The 26,726-nt window shown below is 35.0% G+C and overlaps 2 protein-coding genes across 3 annotated transcripts in view; one reads left to right on the top strand and one right to left on the bottom strand.

Moving 5' to 3' along the window:
• Nucleotides 1-10,180, top strand: part of LOC135835519 (medium-chain acyl-CoA ligase ACSF2, mitochondrial-like) — a 55,306-nt gene extending 45,126 nt beyond the window's left edge. Inside the window, exons 9-14 of the mRNA XM_065349785.1 lie at nucleotides 385-574; nucleotides 681-788; nucleotides 1,339-1,487; nucleotides 1,692-1,833; nucleotides 2,282-2,392; nucleotides 9,962-10,180. Of these exons, the coding sequence (XP_065205857.1) occupies nucleotides 385-574; nucleotides 681-788; nucleotides 1,339-1,487; nucleotides 1,692-1,833; nucleotides 2,282-2,392; nucleotides 9,962-10,090 (829 nt within the window). The 3' untranslated portion in view covers nucleotides 10,091-10,180. The remainder of the gene's footprint in view (nucleotides 1-384; nucleotides 575-680; nucleotides 789-1,338; nucleotides 1,488-1,691; nucleotides 1,834-2,281; nucleotides 2,393-9,961) is intronic.
• The window catches only part of oaf (out at first), a 192,064-nt gene that overhangs the window by 144,758 nt on the left and 20,580 nt on the right, over nucleotides 1-26,726 (bottom strand). Inside the window, exon 5 of one of the 2 annotated variants that reach the window (XM_065349786.1) lies at nucleotides 11,973-16,592. The exons of the other annotated variant lie outside the window; for it this stretch is intronic. Within the exon in view, the coding sequence (XP_065205858.1) occupies nucleotides 16,327-16,592 (266 nt within the window). The 3' untranslated portion in view covers nucleotides 11,973-16,326. Of the gene's footprint in view, nucleotides 1-11,972; nucleotides 16,593-26,726 lie in introns of those variants that run through there. 2 annotated transcript variants of the gene reach the window in all.

Raw genomic sequence — 26,726 nt, 5'->3', positions numbered from 1 at the left:
TGGGTACCTAATTAATATTAGTTTTGGGGCTTATTTTGACCATTTTTATTGATCAGGTACATACTTTTTTAAAAAAAGCATAAATTGCCAAAAACAGTCAATTTTGAATTTTCAAAAATTCGCCAAAAATCGAAAAATTAACTTGGGGGGCTGAAAATTTAGTTTGGGGCTTTCCAAAAATCGCGGTTCCCTTGTTAGATTTAACGATATTAAATCAAAAATCATTATACAAAGCACATCGCTCTGGGCATTAGCTTATAGTAAATTTCAATCTCGAGGTGCGCGATAAAACTAAAAATAATTATATCATTAGCCTTTCGTAGCCACGTTCTCCACCACCACGCAATCATAAACTCGTTGTAACGAATTTACTCGTATTCGCAGATGCACCGTTTTATACGGCACACCAACCATGTACATAGATTTAATAACCATCGTAAACAAAATGGCTATCACAGATCCGGCTGTATTTTCGAAATTATCATCCCTCGAGGTCGCCGTCACAGCGGGAGCTATATGCCCTCCGGAGTTATTCAGGAAAATGAAAAAAATATTCAATTTTAAGCGAATTTACGTAAGTACGTTGTTGTAAATAAAATAAGGAGACGTTAACTCGATAAGGCAACCGCTAAACTCCAACATTCCTGCTTTCTCCTGCACTAATTTAATTTTCATTTCAGTCTGGTTACGGTATGACTGAAGTCAGTCCTATAGCGTTCTTCTCCTCGCCTACTGATTCCGAGTATTTAGTGACGTCTACCATTGGAAATGTGCTCGATCATTCCGAGGTACGTACGTAATTTCATTATTACGAGTACCTACATATTTTCAGCTATTTCGTAATAAATTATAAAAAAATGTCACCTTTTCGAGCTAGACAACGTACACTTCTTGATGTACATAGAATGAAAAACTATCGAGCTTTTGGATTTTTTTTTTTTCGTTATCTTAGCTATAGAACGGAATTCCTCGGTTTCGATAAATTTTTCATTCGAAAGTTAAAGAAGAAAAAAACCAATTCACCAAGTTCTTAAATATACTCGGTAAACTTTATATAAGTAAGGAGGTATACCTCGTCGAGTATTCGTACATAATATACGTTCAAATAAATAATCCCAAGTCGAGTATACTTTCCAAAAGTTGATTAAAAATTAAAATTTTTTTCCCAAAAAAAATCCTTCAAACTCGAGTCTTGTGAAAAAAAAAGGCATAAAAATACGTAAAAACCATCCTAACCCACATATACGAAAAAATCGTACAGCGTAACTATGGTAATTTTAAAGAATACGCAATTAGTTTAATTATGGCGCTGAAAATTTCTCAAATGCTACATTTTAGGTTAAAGTAATCGATGATAATGGCCGAATAGTACCATTTGGCACACCGGGCGAGGTATGTTTTAAAGGATACAACGTAATGAAAGGATATTACAATGATCCGCAAGCAAATGAAAAAGCCTTTTTAGAAGAAGGATGGATACGAAGCGGGTATGCGTTTATATTCATTAATAGCCTACAGTCGGGCCAGGCGCCTTTGTTTATTATATAGCTATAGTACCTACACACCCGAGTACATTAGCAATTACTCGGTGTCTGTGTCTACCATCTACAATTAGTATAGCCTACTACGTGTGAAAAAAAACACCATCGCCTTCGAATGAAACCTTATATATTTTAACCTTATTCGTACAGGGACAGATTCGTTTTACTCGATAATGGATACGGTCAAGTTGTAGGACGTATAAAAGACACTATAATCAGAGGAGGTGAAAATATAGAACCGAGTGAAATCGAAAACGTCATCATAACTCATCCTCAAGTTTCCAACGTTCAGGTAAGTTTGGGGCACGCACGTTGAAATTTATTCGAACGAAAAATTCATCTGTAATACGTATACGACGACATTCAATTTATCGACAAAATGGAAATGTACTTTACAAAACGTGATGCCATTGTTTTCAAAATTATACCGCAAACGAAACTAGATCGTAACGAAAATTTTATTATTCGTGTTATCGACAAATAAAATGAAAAATTTTACACTTTGCTGCTACCGGAGCGAATAGGTACATATTCGTTCGAATACGGTTATTCGTTGGTACAATATACGATTTATATAATACAAACATACGAAATATACGAATACGATAAATCATCCTGTCGTATTCGTATTTTTGATGATTTTTCACATACAACACAAAACCGAAAAAACAATCTTGCGCTGGTGAAAAATAAAGGAGAAAAAAGCCTATTCTACCTTCCTTATGCCTTTTGTTACGCAGGTATATGCGGTATCCGATGAACGTTTAGGAGAGGTTGTAGCAGCCAGCATCATGAGGAATGAGAATTCCTCACTAACCGAAGCAGAAGTTCGTGCATTTTGCGAAGGAAAGGTAATGATAATTAGTTATTTTACATTACACTTGAATTTCCCCCTTTCTTTCTTCTCGTATAGATTGAGAAAGAACGAACTCACAATCACAGTGTATACATAAATACAGTAACAAGTTTTGACAAAAGAGTCAAAAAAATGAATAGATACCACGGGTAAAAATAAATAAATCCTATACCTGTTATCATACGAAATTTTTTCGTGAAATTCAATAAATTAATAGGCGCTAACATCAGCATTCATCAGAGTAGTTTCAGAAAGAAAAGATCTACCCTAGACCACCTCTTTAGTCTTCAAAAAAAAATTAGTTCAGCCTTCCAGAATAAAGAAAGCGTTCTTTCAGTCTTTTTTGATCTTGAAAAGGCATTTGATAAAGGATGGGCTATACTGAATTTAAGGGGATACTTATTCCCTTAACTTATACTTTAGCTTGGTTTATACTGAATTTAACGTCCGTTAACCTAAAATTTGCCTTTGTTTAACTTCTAGGTTTAAGTTTAAGTTTACGGTTAAATTCAGTATAGCCCCTCCTTAAAGCCTGGGCGTTATAAAATTCTCCAAAAATTACATTCCATTGGAATTAGAGGACATTTGGCCTACTTTATTCATAATTTCTTAACAAACCGAACTTTTAGAGTGAGAGTTAACACATGAGTACTCAGAATTTTTTGAAATTGAAAATAGAGTCCCACAAGGTTCAGTTCTTAGCACAGTTTTATTTATACTTTTGATTGATGACATTTCCAATGTTGTTTCTAGACCCATTTCTCTGAGAATCTTTGCTGATGATATAAACATTTCCTTTCGTTCAAATAATATTCAACTAGCTCTTCAAGTAATCCAAGAAACCCTTGAAAAAATTGAATCATGAGCAGATTCTAATGGTCCAACCTTCTCAGAGTCAAAAACCCACTGTATACTTTTCATAAAAAAAAATAAGATTCCTCCAGATCTCATTCTCAACTTCAAAAGACACTCTTTAGAATTCAAAACCACCACTAAATTTCTTGGCTTAACTTTTGATAGAAAACTAAATTGGACTCCTCATTTCCTAAAAGTAAAATCAGATCTCATGAAACGCCAGATCTGTTGAAAATAATCAAAAATACTAAGTATAATCCATCTCGCAAACTCCTACTTCACTTGTATAAATCTCTAATTCGCAGTAAAATTTAGTATGGAAGCCTATGTTTTGCAAATATCTCAAATAAAACTTCTAATATCTTAAAAACAATTCAAAATTCAGCCCTAAGGATCTGTATAGGAGCCCTCTATTCCTCTCCAATAGATAGCATTCATTGTGAAGCAGCAGAATTAGCCCCAGATTTTAGAAGAACTCTCATAACAAACAAATTCATCTCAAATGCATCCACCAACCTTTCCCATCCACTCCAAAACTCAATTAACCCACCCAACCTCCAACATTTTGATCATATAGAAAGACCCATTTCTAATTTCATCACAATGTTGAATGATCTTCAAATCAATCGTAAAACACTCATCCAAAAACCAATATTATATCCCCCTTGGCTCCTCAGGTCTCCTCAAGTCAATACGCAACTTATTAACTACCCAAAAATAGCCACTCTCCACTAGTAATACAGGGTGCGGCATCTTTAGGTTATCATTTTGGTAACACTGCTGTGGTCTCTTCCGCGTGTCTGAGAAAAAAAATGAATACATGGTTGGAAAGAGGATAAAATGCCATTTTAAAAAAGTTCATTTGATTTTAAAAATTACATCTGCACAATGTTTACCAGTACCTTTTACAAAAGTTGTCGTTTTTCAACACTTTAAAACATTCTCCAAAATTGGTTTGTCAATTGCGGCATATTCAGCACAGATTCTTTCCTTCAAATCTACCAAATCATGAACTTTGGTTAAATATACTTTTTTTTTTAAGATGTCACCATAGAAAAAAGCCACAGGCATTGCGAGATCCGGTGACCTCAGTGGCCAAGGAATGGAGCCGTTTTTTGAGATGATTCAGTTCCCAAACATCTTCTCCAAAAGTTGAATTGTCCTTGATTCTTGAACGAATGCACTGTGGCCCCATCTGCTCTTCATAGAAAACAAATATTGTCTACTTCTTATTTTCAACAAGATGTGGCCACCGCACACCTCTGTTCAAGGATCAAGCACAATGTTTTAAAGTGTTGAAAAACGACAACTTTTGTAAAAGGTACTGGTAAACATTGTGCAGATGTAATTTTTAAAATCAAATGAACTTTTTTAAAATGGCATTTTATCCTCTTTCCAACCATGTATTCATTTTTTTTCTCAGACATGCGGAAGAGACCACAGCAGTGTTACCAAAATGATAACCTAAAGATGCCGCACCCTGTAAAACAAAACTATCTTGAACTCTTATCAGAATACAAAAAATTCAATCTCTGCTTTACAGATGGATCAAAAATACCAACACTTCATTCAGGGTATGCCTACTCTATTAATGATAAAATTTTCATCTTGATCAGTTGGAAAATTTTTAGGATATTAATTCCAAAAAATCATTCCCAAAAAAGTTCAGAAAATTTGCACCTTTTAAAGATCGTCAAAAATTCAAGAAACAATCTTATCAAGTACGAGTAAGAAATTTACTTGAAACAGTTTTCAAAAATTTTGGTCAATATTTCCGAAGGGGAAAAATTTTATTTTTGAATTTTCTAGGGAGTGATTTTTCAGAATTTAAATTCTTATACGTAATTTTCCAACAGTTTCAACTAATCAAGATAATTGTCAAATTCTTCGTTATACTAAAAGATTCGCCAAGGAATCGACAACGAGAACCGTGACAAAAGATTAGATCTTGTCATGCTGAATCATAATTTAGGCATAGCAAAATTGTAATACAATTAAAATATAATAAAACCTCTAAAGAAAGATGGCAACAGATCATCGCAAATAAATATTTCAATGCTTTTTTCTATCTCGTTCGGCATTACACTTTGACGCGTCGCACCTCACCCCACCCAGTCAATTCAACTATAGTGTTTCGATGTCGTCGTCGCGTCGTATTTGCGGCAAACCGGTTATGCAACTTTATCAACGCCAATCGATTGCTTCTAACGCTTCATTCATTTACTGGTAAATCAGGCAGAAGTGCGATAAAATGTTTGTTACATTTTTTCATTTGTCCCTAATCACCCCCTACTCGCATAAAATTAGAACAGTTCAACAAAATAAAAAAAATAGAACACATTATCGATTGTAAGGAGGAAAAATTCCACCTCTGAATTTGCCTTCTCGATACCAGAAAAATTATTTCATTTCTTGAATCATCAGACGTTTCTCTATTTTCGAAGCTGGCAAAAATGGTAAAAAAAATTGATCACTGCCTTGGAGAATATTTTCAAAACACAAATTCACTCTTAACGTAGCGACTTGCAATTTTCAAATAGTCAGTAGAGCATTGACAGTGATTAATCAAAATTTATATTGAAAATGAAGATTACTTTTTATTCACGGAACCTGTAAGGCCAGGATTGAAGCATAATCTCGAATTCCATTTTCAGAACTAGGATATTTTTTCAAAACAAGTTAAGCAGAAATCGAATCGAAAAAATACGACTGTTTCGAAAATATCTCCTCTTAAAGAACTCGTGTCATATCTCTCTCTCAGGGACGCCCACGGGTTTAAAATTTCATCCGGATAACTTCCAACTTTAAACGAAGCTCTCGACCGAATTCGATCCCCAATATCCGTGTTTAACAAATAATTAACAATAATATTCGACACAAATCCCAATAGCTCATCTTTTCTGACTGGGAAATCCGACCAAACTGCCTCGCACGTTTCAAAATGAAAAAAACAACGCTCGCGAACCGCATCGATGCGAAAATTAAAACGCAAAAAATCCCCCCAGTCGCAGTCTCGTCGCTCGATTCGAAACCCACGAAATCTGAGTCACGTTCATTATACACATTAAACCGCCAACATAAACCTCGACACACCGATAGTAAATTATATAAATCCGTAATATCTCCCAGTTGAAAATCTCATTCGCGTGTTATGAATTATAACTAAGGGTTAGGAAAAAAAAATTGGAACGGAAATTGGCGATACTTTCAACTTTATTGATAATTGATACTCAACACGAGCTGAAATCGCTAGCGTGTTAATTACTCCCCAATGAAAGTTTATTAGCTCCGTAAAAGGTAAAAAAAAAATAAAATAAAATTAGGGTAAATGACGTAGGTAATTATCGTGTTTCAACATCGATTTTCCTTTTTTTTTCACACTTACAAAAACGCGATTTCGAGAATCATCGTAAATGTACAAAAAGGAAACAGGAAAAACGATTCCATTTCAAAGTTGTCAGTAGTGTCAGTACATAGTGAAATAAAACGGCTATAAATTTAGCCATGCAGGTCAACGAATAAAATACCAATCGAGAAGGGTTTTTATCTTTTACGTATAAGATACGAGTACAACAATTTATACATTAAAACATGGTATTCGATTATTGTATGCGTGCGTCAGACTTTATAGTTTATACGTACTTCCGTCTACATTTTTTTTTTTTTTTTTGATAACCGGGAAAATGTAGGTATTCGTGTTTATGAAATGTTTTCACGATATAAATTAATTTCCAACTTTTTTACCCCTCATCGCAATATTTAATACACGAGGGTATATAACGCGTATAAAACGCGAATATTGGGTGAATTTTTCATTTGTACACGAGATTAAATCATACCACACAAATTCTCATCGGGCTAGAATACAAACTTACATTAATTTTCCACCGCTGACTCGTAATCGAATACAAATTTTAATTAATTTTTATATATACGAGGTTTGCTAGCGATTAAAACGAACGTGTATTGCAATTAGATACTTTGCGAAATTGCAAAATTTAATACAGGTTTATGCTTCCTGCTTCGCACGCTGGAGTCGTAAGTAGTACAGGAATTTTAGATGATATGGGAAGATTTATTCGGACTAAATCCTACAAAAGGTTTTTTTGCGGGATACTGTAGTGGAAGGGGTCCTATTTAACATACTAAAAGTCCCACCCCGTACCCCGCGTGCGTCGCGTGCTAGAGCGTGAAAAGTGTCCCGCCGCGGCGTTTTTTGCGATTTTCTCGCGAGGGTTTGATTTTACGTCGAAAGTGGCTTTATTTTTGTGTTCTACGTCAAATTTCCGATCTATTGATATATCAACTGCCCTTCTACCCCCAAGGGGGGTGGGACCAGAACCATTCAAATGAGAGGGGTTTTCTAAAAAAAAACAAAAAAGCTATCGGCGCATATGGGGGATGAAATGGTCCCGGAGAGTGTTCGAGTTGATACCAGCATGGAAGGTGGGTACCATCGAGAAACTTCCGCGTGAAAAATTTCAGATCCACGCCCCCTCCCCTTTTTGGGGAGCCCCCCTTTTCTGTAATTTCAATAACACTTTTCTCAGCCCCATTTCGACCGATTTTGAAAATTTTTCAGTATGTTATGTATATCCTTAGTAAGTATCCCCACAAAAATTTTCAACCCCCTCCCCTCATATTTACCCCTCAAAATGACGTTTTTTTATATTTTTTACTATTAACAATCAATATTGCGAGGTAAAATTTTGGAAACACGTTTTTTGGATGTATTTTCGGCCCCCAAACATCATATACTGTTTTAGAAATTTTTGCTTTGGTGCGCCGGGGTGAAAAATTAGATGAATGTGTTTTAGGGGGGTAGGGGGTGAAATGGGAATTTTGAAAAAAATAACTATTAACGAGTAGGGTATCGTTTTCATATGATTCGATACCGCTGAGAACGAATATGACTTCAGATTTTCTGCTACGCTCACCTAGCCCCCTCCAGAGCCCCCCAGCCCCCCTCAATTTTCACTATTTTGAAAATAAAGTTATTTTGATGAAATTTGTGTCGTTTTCATATGATTCGATACCACCGAGCACGAATATGACTTCGAATTTTCTGCTACACTCTCCTAACCCACTACAGAGTCCCTCAGCCCCCTCAATTTTCACTGTTTTGGAAATAAAGTTATTTTGGTGTCGTTTTCATATGATTCGATGTTTAAATTGCGTTTTTTTCAAAAACATGATAAGAACCATTCTTATAGGAAATTATATGAGAACATTTTTTGAATAACAACTTTGTCGAAAAACGCGATATTTCGCGAGATAATCAAAATATGAAAATGACTTTATTTCCAAAATAATGAAAATTGAGGGGGCTGAGGGGCTCTGGAGTGGGCTAGGAGAGTGTAGCAGAAAATTCGAAGTCATATTCGTGCTCGGTGGTATCGAATCATATGAAAACGACACCAATTTCATCAAAATAACTTTATTTCCAAAATAGTGAAAATTGAGGGGGGCTGAGGGGCTCTGGAGGGGGCTAGGTGAGTGTAGCAGAAAATCTGAAGTCATATTCGTTCTCAGCGGTATCGAATCATATGAAAACGACACCCTACTCGTTAATAGTTATTTTTTTCAAAATTCCCATTTCACCCCCTACCCCCCTAAAACACATTCATCCAATTTTTCACCACGGCGCACCAAAGCAAAAATTTCTAAAACAGTATATGATGTTTGGGGGCCGAAAATACATCCAAAAAACGTGTTTCCAAAATTTTACCTCGCAATATTGATTGTTAATAGGCATAAAAAATATAAAAAAACGCCATTTTGAGGGGTAAATATGAGGGGAGGGGGTTGAAAATTTTTGTGGGGATACTTACTAAGGATATACATAACATACTGAAAAATTTTCAAAATCGGTCGAAATGGGGCTGAGAAAAGTGTTATTGAAATTTCAGAAAAGGGGGGCTCCCCAAAAAGGGGAGGGGGCGTGGATCTGAAATTTTCCACGCGGAAGTTTCTCGATGGTACCCACCTTCCATGCTGGTATCAACTCGAACACTCTCCGGGACCATTTCATCCCCCATATGCGCCGATAGCTTTTTTGTTTTTTTTAGAAAACCCCTCTCATTTGAATGGTTCTGGTCCCACCCCCCTTGGGGGTAGAAGGGCAGTTGATATATCAATAGATCGGAAATTTGACGTAGAACACAAAAATAAAGCCATTTTCGACGTAAAATCAAACCCTCGCGAGAAAATCGCAAAAAACGCCGCGGCGGGACACTTTTCACGCTCTAGCACGCGACGCACGCGGGGTACGGGGTGGGACTTTTAGTATGTTAAATAGGACCCCTTCCACTACAGTATCCCGCAAAAAAACCTTTTGTAGGATTTAGTCCGAATAAAAAATTTAAAATGACTGTACTAAAGTTCAAATCCCATCCCAAGATGCAAACGTTTTCATGTAGTACCTAATGCTGTATATAAATTCAACACCATCGTTCCAAAATACAAAACTATATAGCAATGCTATGTAGGAAAGCTCGACTAATTCTCGCACGAAAAATTACTGCAATGCAGATGACACACTGTAGGCGTCGAAGTTTGCATATCCAGTTCGGCATCAGGAAACCACTTTCAATGATTCATGATGCCGAGATAAGGGTGATCGAAAGAAAATTAGGAAAGACAAGAATGTAGCTATTATATAACGATATCTCTCAACAATGACATGACGTCGCTTTTGTTTTTGTTACAGTTTGCATCGTACAAGATTCCGAAATATATCGTCTTCGTTGAAGATTTCCCCCGTACTGCGTCCGGAAAGATACAAAAATTTAGGCTCAGAGAAAATTTAGAACGCGAATTAGGATTAAAGTCGCACTGAATACTATGTAAATACGAAATAGATTATAACACACTTTTAGTACACATGCATGTATGTATAGATAAGAATAAACTGTTACACTTTATAATATTATTATAGCAAATTCATTTCTCAAGCAAATAATGTTTCAAATATTCGAAATACAACGAACTGGTAAGTAAAGCTTAAAGCAATCTCTCAATTTGATATTTAAAAAAAAAAAAAAAAAAAAAATATTTCAAGAATTTCTAGCCCAAAATTGATTCATGATTTTTGGGGTTTTTGAAAGTGTTATGCTACAATTCGAAATGGGTTAAAATTTCGCGAGAAATCCAAATACTATTTCAACTAAAATGTTTTTTGATTATTTTTGAAGAATTTTGAAGCCAAACTTCGGTCATGATTTTCGGGATTTTGTGGAAAAAAGGTGTTACCTCAGAGCATTTTAAAGAATTTCGAGCCCGAAATCTCATTAAAAATCAATGAAACATTTCCAAAACGTGGAGACAAACAACAAAAGCCGAACATACCGCAATACCCATAATTTTTCAACAAAAATTCAGCTAAAAATAATTAGGCACTTACACTGAAAAATTTTCAAAAATACATATAGGTAGAGAGAAAATTTTAAAAATCGCAATAAAAAAATTAGACTCGACTAATTATGTTCGTCGGCTTCTCGTTAATGGCTGAAAATAATTGTCAATTCACAACGAATTACTTCAAATGCATACTACACAAAGCAAATTGGATTTAGAATATTTCTATAAGAAGCCAAGCCAATAAATTAAGTTTTGCTTACCACGTTTCTGACACGTGACTCGTTTTGATGGCATCTCGTATGGCGCATTTCTTCATATGACTTCCCAGAAAATTAACTCAATCTCGGGCTCAAAATTTTAAAAAAGTGCTCATGAAACGTTTTCGTTGAAATATTTGAATTGAATTTCTCACAAAATTTCAACCTACTTTAATCGTCTACAAGGCACTTTTTCAAAAATTCCAAAACTCATGACTCACTTTTGAACTCAAAATTCTTCAAAAGTGTTCAAAAAAAGTTTCAACGGGAATTTTGTATTTTCTGCCGAAATTTTAACCCATTCTATTAGATAGGCCGCATGTCCTTTTTCAAAAGTTCCAAAAATCACGACCCATTTTTTTGCCTCAAGATTCTTGAAAAATGCTCAATAAAAATTTCTCATTTCCTGTCGAAATTCTGACTCATTTTAATAGGGCGTAAGATTAATTCTTCGCAAAAGTACAGTTAGGTACAAGGTTACTTATGAATAGTGACCCCTTCAACAGTTCATTTTTTCACTAGAAATTGAAGGGGTGAGGCAAAACTTTGAAATTCCACTCCGCCTGGATTCAATGGGCATGTAATGGACTCTTTTATGTTACCAACATAAACTTTCATTACAGTTTAATGGTCATACGAGTCGAGCTATCTCCAATAAATACAAATCAGGAGAAGGAAATTGAACCACCTTCAAAAATGAAGTTTCATTCGTATATCCGTAGGGGTGATTATACAAGAAAATTACCCACGATCAAAAATATTCTCAAACGAATTTTAAACCTTAAAAAGCTCATTTTTCTAAAAGTGCGAATTCATTCATTTAAGAGATGAAAGGTAAATGACACTTTCAGGTAATTCACAAAATTTTGAGCTTCATTCGTCTGAATCTCAGAAACACTGCAATCAAATGAAATATAATGGTAGCATGTACAGGGACTGAGCCAGGGGTACTCAAAGAAGGGCGTTTTCCAAAACAAAAAAAGAAAAAAAGTATTTAAAATTCTCAAAAATTTGTAATTTTACAGCAACACTGCTGTTATTAGGTATCAACGATTCGCCAACTTCGAATCAACTGACACCCATTAGGAGAAAAAACTACATCAATAACAAAACAAAAAAGTTTAATATACACAATTCACATATAAACGATATAAAATAGAAAAAAAATATACGATAATACATAAAACCAGTCTATCGAATGTACGCTTTGGAAAAAAATGCATGGCCATCGTCGCCGATTTCGGCTTCGACCACAATATTCTGCTATATATAAACTAATTATCGAACACTCTAAAACGATAATTTCATCGTATCAGACAAGTCTGCAAAAACCTCAAACCCCAATCTCAGTCCGGCTTCGGCGATAATTAAAACCGACGCGAGAAAATTAAACTTATATTGCGAAGCGTGGCACGCGCCCCCATCACACATGAATAATTTCAAACAACTTTATTATTACTCGTATACTCGTATTCGGTGCGTTTTCTGTTATAAATTTTGTTACAAATTACAAACGATAGTGGGGTTTATACTTCAAACATGGCGAAGCATACGTCGAGAAAAGCCCGTCTACTCGTATTTCTCTCTGTTACTCTTACTCAACTTCACGCCTCTTTTTGACTACACTCGAATAAAACTTCATCTTGGGTGGATTTCAAAACCACCTCATCGAATTAGACTTTTTCAGCGTCTGGGTATAGCACATACAACAATACGTGTACATATTATGCGATATGAAATAATTTTCAACCTTTATCGCGACCTAAAATTATAACAGACGAGCAACAGGTATACTACCTTTACCTATGGGCCTCGTGTTGCGCTTTTTTTTAATACTCGTCGCTTGAAAAATTTCCAACTCAAAGCAAATTCATTTGTCTCTCAAGTAGGTAGCTAGGTACATATAAACGAATCTTCGCGGTTCGACATTATCCATCATTAATTGTCTTCATCCGGTAGTAGAATTATATTGATATAAATAATACAAATGTGCGTACAATATTCCTGGCACTATAAAGAGGCACCTTCAAACGCCGCTGTAGGTCTAGGCACATTCATTATCAGTCGAGACAATACAACAGTGAACCAGACACTCTTTAGAAAATAGTCAACGATAGGGTGAAAATGACGAGTGAATAAAGAAAAGACTGCGTCGAGACGACGGACAATTGGCAACTCTTCGGTGAGAATTTTTCCCACGAGTGCGTGGTTTAAAAAATGAATGCATCTCATTAAAAGGCTAGAATCCAAGTCAATGAAAAGAAAAGAAAAAATATGAGAACTATAAACGATTTATCAGTAAAATGAGCCAAATTTGAGGACTCCGAACTGGTCTTAAATTAAAATAAACGCAATCTTGGTCAACTTCAAAGAATAAATAGTACACTCACGCCTTCGAGACCCAAAACTTATTTCAATCATCAACATAAAAAAACGTAGCTTTCTACTGTGATTAGATCAGATTTTACGTAAGTAATTTGTTCATTTTATACCCAAGATTAAATTAGAAAATTTCTAACAACTTTTCCAAAACTATAAAAAAGAATTTTAGCACAATTTTTTTATTTGTACATACATCATTTCAATACTTATCCACACTTTTAACCAATTTGACCATTTAAAACACATTTCAGGTTCGCTAAAAAATTCTAATTTTTTCAAGTCTCGTATTTTGAAAGTGATCCAAAAAAAAATTATTTTAAAAATTCCACATCGAAGGGGTAACAGTAATTGTAACTTAACAGAACTGTCAACAGACATTTTCAAGATTTATTGTTATTTTTTTATTTTTTTCAGTTCAGATGATCAAAATGTTTTCTGTTTTGTCTGTTTTTCAAATTTTTTTTTCAATCAGAACTTGAAAATGAAAAAACAATGGTGAATAATTGCTTTTAATGATCTTGAAAAGTCGATACGATCGCACTAGACGACCTTGTCCCTCGCTGAAATTTCATTCTAGCTGTTTTCATTTTCAATTTTTTTCAAAATACAAAATAAATTTGAAAACACAATTTCATGAGATGCATTCTGAATTGAAAAAAAATGATCGATTTGGATAACGGTAATTTCTATTCTGATTGGTGGCAAAAAATTCAAACTTTCAGGTTATTGTTCACTTTTCGACCACCCTGTAGATAGCTGATCGTTCTCTGCTACCAACCTTTACGTACATGATGAATTTCATACGTTTTTCATTCACATTACAACTTTTTGCCAACTTTCCAAGCGTTAAAATAAGCTGCAATCACAAATAGCTCAAATCACAAATACAATTAAGCTATCCATCGCTTCCAGTACGATACCAATCAACTCACTCATACATACAAATCAAGTCAGCGTCTTCTTCAAACTAGATTTACCTATTCATCATTCATGCGCTATTGATATGGCACAAGAGTAGCTCAAGTAAATGTAGGGCTACTTAATATCTTTTCTTCGACACAAACACGAAGCTGCTGAGGAAAGTACGACTTTAGCGACAGCTTGTTGAAATGACAATTAAATTCAGATTCAGTCCTTGAACAAAACGATTCGAATAGAATAGAAGATTTATTCTTCCACATCAACTCTACATTTCATCTCAAAAAATTGGTTTAAAAAACAAATATCGCTCAAGTACGTCTCTGCCTATTCTGATACCCAACGTGGAAGCACACACTACAATAGTGCATTTCGAAGAAAAGTACATACAAGGTTACAAACCTTAAGGGTTCAGACACGTGACAGTATTTTGGAGGGAATCTCTCACACAAGCAAGCGTCGAAGTAGAACACTAAACAATTAATTGGATGAACTTGGAAATTCTATCGAGACTTTGTGTGGAGCATGTTGTCGACAAGAGATAAGAGAAAAAAATCATTCATCACTGGCCATCCGCGGTAGTAGATAGCAGATAGCTGGTAGCAGGTAGGACTATAATGATGATTAATGATCAACGCAAAGTGAATCGTGAAAAGTAGGGTAAAGGTAGGTCAAAGGCATCAAGGAAAACAATATCATCCCTGCGTCGTGCAATGAACTCGCGCACTTGAGACCTAAGGTATATCTTCAGAAAAACGAACGTTTTTACGGTCTTTTACGTAGGAAACCAAACAATGGTGAGATAGCAGTCAATACAATTGTCACCATCACAAAATCATCCATCACGAACTTGACCTGCACACAATACATACCTACATGTTTGTCTCACGTAGTATAAGGTTATTGCACTTTCACTCGAGGACAGACAAATTAAGCCAACAATCATTAAAATTTGCCCAATGCTTTTCTTTATGACCATCTGTCATCGAAATTGGCATTTTAACGTCAAAACTTGAACATATCCAATCATTCAATATTATTTCTAGTCACCTGAAGTTCAAAACTATTAGGTACATCTTGCAGAGAACTTCAACACAAACCACCGAACAATTTACTTTCATTTTGTACAAAGGATACAGCAAAATATGAAATTACGAGGTAGGGCGAAGAGAGGTAAGGGGTAAGTAGAAAAACGTAAAAACCAGTCTATAACATGCACAAGGTGTACAGAGGTACCTAACATATCGAAGATAATACGGAGGAAAAAAGGCAAAGGAAACATTGGAGCCTCCCTTCTCACGTCTGATCATTCGAGAAAATCAAAAATGAAGAATATTCCAGAATATCGAGAACTTTCAACACGGGTTCTAGATACCAAACTAATTAAATTTCCCTTAGAATCTTCAATTCTTCACGTTCACACATTTGTAATGTAACCACTCATGATTTAATAATTTCATATTTTTCTAATAATTATTTCGTTTTTTCAGCACTTCACATTTTTTAATCACATTCTTGCGCAAATAAAAACTTTGGTGCACGTAGATTGAAATTTAAAATCGAATTGAAAACTTTCTGATCAAAGAAAACTGAAAATGGATTTTTCACGTGTTTTTTTTTAATGGGAAAGGGATGAGGGGAGGGGAGGGGAGGGGAGGTTAAAAATCCCAACTTACCCCGGTACACCATTGATACGAAACCTCTTCAACACATAGCCTTCCATAAACACGTAATTCACGTATCGCTCATCTCAACCATAACATACTCGTATTCTATCGCATAAAACCCCCATAATTATCGGAAGCTACGTATGTTACACTCCGGATTTTATTTCAGCGATTCGGTTATAAACAAAAAACATAACCAAAAAAAAAAAAAGAAAAAAAAGAAAGAAAACAAGCCCGGCTATAGCGATAATTAAAACAAAACGTCGCCGGCATCGTTCGCCTCAGCTACCAAAAAATGAAAGCTACAATCACGCTTGTATGCAATATTAAAACTCGCAACTCGTTCATCACACGCGAATATAAATTTCACACACGTCGCTCGTAAATACGAGTTACTTTGATTTGAAAATTTTGATTATTACAAACGTATAATGTAAAATGGTCGCTTAAAAATCAAAGCCTTTGACGTCGGTGACGTCATATTGGTCCGTTCATTCGTCCCATAAACATAGCTGCTTATATTTAACAAAATACGAAAACCTGAAACCTCTTCGGCAGGTTTTAATACCACATCGGTAACTTTCCGCCGACAAGTTGGAACTTTTGCAGAATTTCAGGCCGCACGGGTACCATGGTATATGGAGTTCCAAACGACATAAACATGATGACCACAAGTTGCTAACGTCCGAGCATTTCGTTTCCTCTTGCGGTTTTCTGTAGTACTTCACCGCTACCATTAGCTTCGATATAGGCACACCTATACGATACAACAAATCGTCGGCCATTAATGATTTTCATCATTTTTTATAAGTACGCCAATTTATTTCTATTTTTTATTTATTATTATTATTTTTTTTTTGGCAAAAATATCTTTGGGGATGATTATTTTGATGCATAATTATATAGATATAGATATTAGGTACATGGGATTTCAAGCAATGTATTTGTATAAATACATTTCATAAATGCGTAATAATTATGACCGTTTTTTTACGGTAAGGTTGTTGGGTAATTATCATAAAATTCACTTGATACAAACTCTCACCATTTTCATCACCAAAATCCTCAAGTAAGTATTAATTCATTAGCCACGCAAACTTTTTATCATAAAATTCACTAGATACAAACTCTCACCATTTTCATCACCAAAATCCTCAAGTATTCATTAGCCACGCAAACTTTTACATCACAACTGAGATGGTTGGTGAGTATCAATTCTACAGAGTGGCCAAAAAGTTGGTACTCCGATTTTCACATTTCAAAAAGTTCTAGTTTTTTGTAAAAAAAAAATCAAAAACTAAGCATCCCAGAAAAATATTAATGACATTATATCGATTGGAAATTTAATTCTCTACTATTTTCCTCCACTTCATTTTTCCGTAAAATGCTTCGTTCCGCCTCCAGATAGATTTTTATGAAACTCAGTTTGCAAATTTTTCGAAATGTTCATTTCAAACTTTTGCAAACTGAGTTTCATAAAAATCGATCTGAAGACAGAACGAAGCATTCTAAGAACAAATGATTCCGAGGAGAATTGTAAAAAATTAAATTTCCAATCGTCATAATGCTATTAGTTTTTTTCTGGAATGCTTAGTTTTTAATTTGAAAAAAAAAACACTTTTTGAAATGTGAAAATTTTGGCCATCCTGTATTAAATTTACAATTTAGGGCCACAGAGTGCATTAAGCCTCTAAAATCAACGGGCAAAATTGAAAAAAAAAGTCGTTTCACGCGAACAGAACATAACTTGGCCTTTTCAGTTCCGAGGCGAGCAAACATTCATACGTGAATTCACGACTGGTTGCCTACGATACTAGTAGAAGGATTTTCCTCCAACGTGAGCTCGTCAAAAAAAAAAAAAAAAAAACAGCTGACAACCCACAGAATACAAAACTGTGTAATTCTATTCGTCAAACCGGCGATAATTAGGCACATTAGGGGAAAAATAGAAAGAAAGGTAGTCTACGAGGTAAAATTGAGAAAATAAAAAACGGAAACGCGGGTTTAAAAACGCCGAGAAACCCCGACCAGTCGAGGAAATAGATTAAACAGGTTTAGAAAATACGTACATTTCCACCCTCGAGGGATTTCACGACGTAGTGACATTTCCATTTAAAATGTGCTGCCGGACGGAAAATTCAACGTTCAGAATTTGAAAGCGATTCGTCGCGGCTAAAAGGGTCTAAAGACGAGTCGAAACATTGAGCAGTTTATTCGCTCAGGGTAAAAGTAAAAGAGAAAGCTTACATCGTCGGTGCAATGTTTGCTTAATTAATCTGCCGCAATGAAATTCAATGTTAGAGCGTATAAAAAAAAAATTTACACCGTACGTACAAAGTGCTATAGTAGGTAATTGCGAACAAGTTTCAGGTGTTTATTAACTAGCACCGCGTTACCCTCTGCTCCAATGTGAGCACAGTTTTATGCGTGATGGAATTATTCGAATTTTATGGTATTTTTAAAAGACGAAGGTTGTTCAAGTTGACCTTTTTTACACACTTATACTGTACATGAAAAGCGAAACAACGTTTTCCATTAGGTACATTGGATGTGGAGTTTCCATGTAATGCTTAAAGGGGTCGCCACTATGCGGTGTGTATGACGACTGACAAGCCACACTGGCGAAGATGTGGCCCCAGCGGATAATCTGGATTAGGTGCCTGAGGGCCAATTTAAAGCTGCTTGTTGGTCTTAAAAGGATTATTCTGTTGAGCTTGGTACCCACCGTTCAATTTGTGTAATCGGGACCGAAACAATCCCATACAGTTGGCCCATGGCTGAGATGGCATGGCCTGAGACGGAGGTCTTATCAGCGTCCTGGTATGGCCTTTGTACAATTTATACAAATGGGTTTAGATTGAGTCGGTTAAGGAGCCTGCAATCCTGCATGTTCTAGTAGTACTTATGTACTCATGAGCGATATTATTTTACAGATCGCTTATGGATCATCAAACCTAACAATGTATGCATATTTTTACTCGCGATCTATTTCAATTCATGCCTACCTAATCGTTATGGAAATAAAATATATTTTTATGCACGTTTTGGCTACCCTTGTACATACAACAGGTACGTAAGTTCATAGATGAAACTCTTGTGGGTATGCTAGTTTATTTTTTAGGCATCACTTCACTATAAATGTATAATTCTGTGTTAGCTTTTTTTTCCTTCGAGTATTTTTAGGCTATTCCTATCCTCCAACGAAAATACTTGTTATGTTGCGAAAATGATACCGACCAGGCCTAAAATCGATTCTGCATTGAGAAATTGGTTCGAAGAAAAAAAAGTAGAATTTATTGCCGCTTTGCTTACATTATCCAGCCCATTGTGATTAGTCAAAAATGAAGGCCTAAAGGCACATCGATTCTCCCAACCAATAATTCAAAATAGAAGCTACCTCTACCAGGTAACCAGCCTCCATTCGTATAGTATAGAAAACCACTCTCGAATAATTCTGTATCGAATTTTTTCAAAAGACAACGAAATATATTAGGGATGAAATATTAGAGGATACCTTTGCTCTTAAATCATGTGAACCCGAATTCAAGCTGACACTTTTTCGCAAACTTTTGACAAAAATTACAAAAAAGGTAAAACGGATTATCCTCAGATCGATACCAAAACGCAATGCACCGTTATTCATCTCATTATATCCATTAAACTGTCGAAAACAAACGACATTTTTACCAATATCAAATATCATTGGTCTTAGATAATACTTGCTTCGATGCTTCGTCGTCATTGGCAACATTGAAATTGATATTACCTATGCAACTTTGTACCAGATACCTTTTCTATTGTTAGAAACGTAATGAATGACACTCTCGACGTCTCATCGTAATAAGAATCGTAGACGATCCATTCTTCATGATTTACTTTTCGAATTTTGGGTCTTAGATTTTTAAAAGCACCCTCTATCCTGAAACCAAAGTTTTAGTCTTTTTCTCTCTGTGAGAAAAGAGGAGATGAAAAATTATTCGTATTTCTTCAATCCATTGAAATGGCCGGTTCTTGTTAATTTTCCATTTGATTATTCAATTTGTGTAATAAGTTGGACTACACAGGGTGTCCGGAAAGTGGTAGTATTTACTTCAGATTTGGATACAACCGAGCACGAGTAAAAAAAGCGTAAGACGAACAAGTTTGCTTATCTTGAAAAATTTAATGAAGGGGAAAAATAAGTTTTCAAAATCCAAGAGCCAAGAACAAAATTACCATTATGACTTTTTGCTCAACTTGCAAATTGAAGGGGCTACAAATGATTTTCAATTTCAAAAAATCGCGATGAAAAAAATAAATGCGGAAATAATGAATACGTATACATCAAAAAATAAACAAATTTTGGAATGATCATTTTTTTTCTTACTCTAAAATCTGAAAAGTTTTTGAAGCTCAAAAATTGTAAATTCAATGAAATTTTTAGCAAATTAAGAATTGTTGAGCTTCAAAAACATAATTAAATTTTAGAGTAAAAAAAAAATGATCACAACAAAATTTGTCTATTTTTTGACGTAGAATTCATTTTTCCGTATTTATTTTTTTCATAGCGTTTTTTCGAAATTAAAAATCATTATGGTAGCTTCTTCAATTTGAAAGTTAGGCAAGCAGTCATAGCGGGTAATTTTATTCATTTTTCAAAATGTACTACCGATCCCCTTGGTCAAAATTGGATTTTGTCTCTTAGATTTTGAAAACACCTTAGTCGTACCCGGTTGTAACCAAATCTGAAGTGAAGTTTGTACCACCACTCCCCGGATACCCTGTACATTCTAATTTCTATTGAATTACGAAAAATTTTAAATAAGATACTGATCATTTAAAATTCCTCTCAAAACAACAATTTTCCAACATCAGGGTGTCTACCGGAATTTTTTGACCGAAAATCACTACTTTTTCACTACCTTTTTCACTACCTTTTTCACTACCTTTCAAAAAAAATCACTGTCTTCCAAAATATTTTTACCCCTCCCCCCACCAGACAAGAGCGATTTTTCATTTTTTTTTTTTTTTTTTTTTGGTTTGAACTTTGTAATTTTTTACATTGGAGTAAACTACATGTCAACGATTTTATAACAATTGCTACATTTTTTCAAGTTGTACAATTTCTCACGTGTACATGTTAAAAATACAAAATGAGCGAACTCGAAATTTCAAATAATATGAAAGATGAAGTTTTTATTTTATTTTTAGCAGTGATTTTTCAGGGTGTCTAGTCCAACAAAATTTCAAAATAAAAAAGCAGGACTTTAGCACGACATTCTTTAAACACTTGGAATTTTTCAAGAGGGGAAGGGGGTGGAAGAGGCAAAATTTTACATTAAAATTTTTCGCTTTTCCAATGTCTTCAAACATTTCAAGGTTTTTTTCAAGCAAGTGGATGTCGAAAATATAATTTTGTCATTTCAAGTTTTCATTTTATTTTCACGTTTAAGGTTCTTGTTACTATAATGAAATTGGGCGAATAAAACACTTTTTTCAAAATAAAAATTTAAAACAACATTTGGAAAAAAATATAACAAATTTTCGAAAAAGCTATCGAAAATTATGCTTCAAAATTTACAAACTTGAATGATTAATGATTAATTTTTAAAAAAGTTAAAAGTTTTTTTTATGGAGGTAAGGGAGTATTTTTCTGATTGAAACTTCGAACATTTCTTGAATTTGAACAATAAGTTTTTTATACCGAAAAAGAAGAGCAAATAGCCCGAGCGAAGCGAGGGAAAAATTTTTCAAAAATACGAGTACGTAATTCAAGTTCTAAAAAAGTCAACAAAAATGATCCATTCTTTAGACAATTTTTCTTGTGTAGAAAATCGGATTTTCCACTTTTTTTCATTTTTCACTACCTTTTAAGCAAAATTGCTGAAAATCACTACTTTTTCACTACTTTCACTACCCACTTTCAAAATCACTACTTTTTCACTACTTTCACTACTTTCACTACCTGGTAGACACCCTGAACATCGAATCGATTAAAACCGGGTTGATATGATTTTTATATACAGTATAAGATGGTAGATATTCTTGTTTCAACATAAAAACAGCATAACCTCGCATCAAAAGTAAAGAAGACACCAGCAAGATAAACGAAAAACAAAGATACACGTGTAAAAATGCCTATAAAAAATACGTTAGCAAGGCCGCAGGGTTTTTCACCTGCAACGTGCTAAATTCAGAACGCAATTCGCGACTCACCACACGTTTTCAACTTTTTTTACGCGGCTTTTGTTCAACCCTTCGAGCTTGTCTTACTCTTTGCAGATAATCTTCGCAGATATATACGCAGTATAAGTATAATGCTGCGTGTATAAGAGAATATTCCCAGATTCCCTCGTACACATACGATTCCCAGATATACTATATTTATTAAAAGATCAACGTCGATTTAGTACCTACGTACAATTCTTTCTCATAGGGCTCAAAATTTCATCAACCTATGCACGCGCAGCGCTGACTTTCTGAAGGCTAGATATGAGAGCATGACGCTGAGATATTTCTGCAGACATGATTCTTCGTGCATACGTTCATACCCATGAACAATATTATAATGTACGAGCAAAGTATGAAACACATCTACAGCGCGTCATGGAGAAGAGAACTTATACGTATAAAATTATATTCATACGAGTAGCTCACACAACGATATTTTTCAGCAGCGACCCTTAACTTTGAAAAACGCTTTAAAAGCTTTGTAAAAAATACCAATGATACGCTCGCCTAGTATAGGATACGAAATGCTAGGCTACTTGCGATCTCTTGAGAAAAATATCAACATTTCTGAGAAGTTGTTCGGCGCTTCGGTTACGGCGTCGCGCATATAGTTAAAGAGTGCTTGACCCTATTGCGAGTAGAAATTTCACAATAAGGTGCATTTTCAAGTACACAGTAGCGTTGAAATTGAAACAAAGTGCATTGTTAAATTCGCCGAACATTCTTTTCCCTCTTTTAGCGGTATAATTGGAGTACTTTTTTTTTCTCTCGCTTCTATAGCCACATTCAACGACACGACGAGCTAATTTCTATACACATAAGTGGGTTAAAAATTTGACCCAACTGACTATTTTATATACGTACAACAAGACAAAAAATCCCGTCAATGGCGTTGGTATAGGCATGTATCTCAAACATGTTCGTTTTCTGTACTTTCATGTTACTCAACGCATAGCTGGAATCAGTGCTTTCATTTTATATTGCAACAAGCAGGGTTGACAAAATTTCCTCGAAAAAGTCCCACTCAAAACGAAAACTTCCATCTTTCAAGAGAGCAAAATCGAGATATTTTCAGGCATGACCATTTATACAAACTTCAAACGAGATGAAGTTACCCTATACGTTTTCGTCACGTTCATTGTTCTTGCGAACTTTGGCTAAGATACAAATAACTTGATAGTAATGAGAAACAAATGAAGTCAATACGTGATAAGAATTCGAATTATTCGAATCTGACTTTCAACTAGGTATAATAATAGATAGATGGCGAAAAGGTACGCTATAGGTGTATTAAACAAGGTAGTTCGAGAGTAGTGCATCGCCTTGAGTCATGAAATAGGCAATTTTGTGTGTGATAGGTAGACTACCACGCGAACAACAGGCGCTTAAAACCGTGAACAGGTACTCGGAAATTAGAAATTCAAATATTTCGTTATTTTTTCCTGAAATATTACCTCTGTACATCATAGCTGAAGATTGACTGAGGCTATGTAAGTATATCCTTCCAAAGGCAAGTATTTTGAAAATTCAGCTAGAAATTTGATCTTACTAGAACCAAAATAAAGATACTTAGGTGCATTTAATTTAAAATAAAATCTAATCTGGGACAGTTATTTTTATTTTACCTCACAAACTGAACTAAAAACTCGGAATTTCTTTCAGTATTTTCCATGGGGTGATTTTCAACTATTGGTATTATACAGACTAGTACGCAAACCAAGCTGAAGATTGAAGCTTTTGTAAAAGAGTGTTCAGAAACTAGTTCAAAAAATGCTAGTCAAAATTTATGTCAGGAAATAGCCATTGTCGGAAAGGAACGACTATTTATTAATTAATAAACATAGGTATCTGTCAGGTAAAAATAAAATGTCACAAGAATAAATTCGCTAGGTATGCAATAAATATTGATAATCAATCAATCAATTATTGAGGTTGTCAGGTCCCGAGTTCTGGCTTGGCTAGAACTTGGATGGATGATAAGAGATCTGTAATAAAAATAATCACTTTTGAGTACACACACGTACTCTTACTACTCATCGATCATGCAAGGCTTGTAAATTATTGTAATTAGCCTCAATAAATTCTGAAAGATCTCTGTCTCAGGCCATTACATTTTTGCCTTCAACCAACTGAGGAAACACTTTGGACCCAAGTGCCAAAAGTTGACTCATGGTACTGTGGTCATGGTCAACCAGGTCAACCCATCAGTATTGAAATAAGCTATAGATCAACTGTGGTGACACTTCGGACCCCCCAGCAACCCGTGGTTCACCCATTTGTGGGGACACTTTGGAGCTGAGTGACCCATGGTTTGTCCATCAGTGTCAGCTTGATAGAATAATCACGTGACTAGCCAGCAATATGTAAATATGCACGTAATAAAATAAATCACTGATCTAATCAAAAACACATCTTGGTGCATTGCATACATACTTACTGCACCACGATACCGTGCAAACAATTGATACGAGGCCTAATCTATCAAGTATTCATGTATCAGTGTACTCAGTAAGATAACTTACATATTCACATAAAATATTTCAGTATCAAATTTGTAATCGTAATCGTCAGGTCAGTGGAGTAGGTATATCTTTGGCAACCAGGGTAAATAGCAGCAACGAGCACAGGCACTTCACCACAGCACAAACTTATAACGACTGAGATCTCTATGCTCAGCCAAACTCTTTGCGTGTACAATGTACTCACTATGTGTGAGAACTTCCCCCTGTCTCCCACAGTCGCTAAGATAACCCCTTGAATACGCATCTTGATGCAGTTGCATATTTGTGCATCATAAAAATATATAGCAACCACCTGGTCACTAGCTCAGCAAGCCAACACCCTACCTACAAAGTGTTGAAGATGCCAAATGGGTCAAGATAACGCACATAGCGAGAGAAAAGAGAAAAATTTACTTGTAAATAAAATGACTTCTTACACTAAGTATAAATGTAAGTATATCCTTCCAAAGGCAAGTATTTTGAAAATTTAGCTAGAAATTTGATCTTACTATAACCAAATCAAATATGTATATTCCACATTCCAAAGTCATTTGTAGTCACATACCAATATATAGGTGACAAAAATAAATAACTGAGAAGTGAATCATGACTCTGAAGTATCTACTACCTAATATACCAAGGCACGCGAAGGAGGAAGAAGGTTTTAAAATAATTTTGTTTTCTTATCACGTGCCCTGTAATTGTATTATACATATTCGAGATGCAGCATGTTAATGTTTTTAATTCCAAGTAATTTTATGTGCCGTGTTGTACGCGCGTCGAGCAAGGTGCTATAGAGACATAAGCGTGGGAGAGGAATACAGGGAAACGCTTGCTGGCTGTTCTAAATTGGATAATTTTATTTGCCAACGTGTAATAGAACGTTTGCAGAACTTGGGAGTTGGGTTCGCATACCTATTAGAAAAATTTAATTAGTTCAGATAACGTGCTGGAAATGTTGGTTAATTAAGAAAAAGCTCTTTCGGTGAGCGAAAATATTTCTCAGTCGGGGTTTTTATAGTGTTTCTCGCTAGCTAGGTGTACGATAATGCCGCGTGTATTAATTTTGGGGTACTTTTTTTTTGTTCTTTTTATTTCTTAATTAAGATCGTAACTTATGGTTATGAATTTCTCAGTTTCTATTCTAATATTCGAGGGGTTGCTAAAATTGCTCTAGCGAAAGATGCTTATACCAAAAAGCCAAAGCTGACGTTTCATTATCTGTAAATAAATATTTTACGTTTTGAAACAAACTCGAGTTTTTCTTGCAAATCAAAAGATGCGCAACATGTAAGTAAGTATGTAAGTATACCCTTCCAGACACATTTCAAATAGGTGCACGCTCACTTCAATACAACAAATCATTTCATTATAAATATCACAAAACGATAAATTCAATTTAGAAATGAAAAAAAAAATGGAGGAAAAATAACGAATAGATAATTTTAAAAAGCTAGTCAATTTAATTTCAACTGTCTGTTTGTACAATTGATGCCGACCCGAAGCTTGCATTTCAAACTTTTTCATGCCATTGTATCACATAATAACGCGACAATACAACGACGAGAGAAAAAAGAGATATCAATTTTCTTACATAGGCACTCTATTTCTTTATTTCACGTCACCAAACTAACAAAGTTAATTTTTTTTTTTTTTTTTGGTTTTCCTGCTACCCTTTCAACGAGTAATTTCCGCCCCAATTGTTCACAATTCGACGAAATAAAATTGTCTTATAACAATTTGTCGTCTTGCTACAAAACAGACAATGCGAAATACAACACAGAAACTGTTCTATGCTCGTAAATTTTCCATGTAACTTCAACGCCTAACTCGTTAGGTAAGTCGAGAAATGAAAAAAATCGCCAAAGATGGTCGAAGATAGTATATCTGTCAACCGTGTTCTTATTATACCTTTTTACGAGTGTTTCGAACCAAGTTCACATAATAAATTTAAAAACGCAATTAAACTGACTATACACGCGTTTAGATTTAATAAGCTGTGTCATGTCACTTACTGAAATACTCTCAACATGTGTTTCGTACACATGAGACGGGGTTATGGGAGAAATTTTTCGTCTTTTTTTGGATCAATAGAAAGTCGTCTTATCCCAGATTGTCTTCTCATCACTTGACGTTTCCTATTTTAAGAATAACCGGACAATAGGTATGTATACAGGCAG

The sequence above is a fragment of the Planococcus citri genome, chromosome 2, assembly GCF_950023065.1.
Source record: "Planococcus citri chromosome 2, ihPlaCitr1.1, whole genome shotgun sequence".
Lineage (NCBI taxonomy): Eukaryota > Metazoa > Arthropoda > Insecta > Hemiptera > Pseudococcidae > Planococcus > Planococcus citri.
The sequence above is the reverse complement of the archived record's forward strand: the minus strand, read 5'-3'. Positions and strand labels throughout refer to the sequence as shown.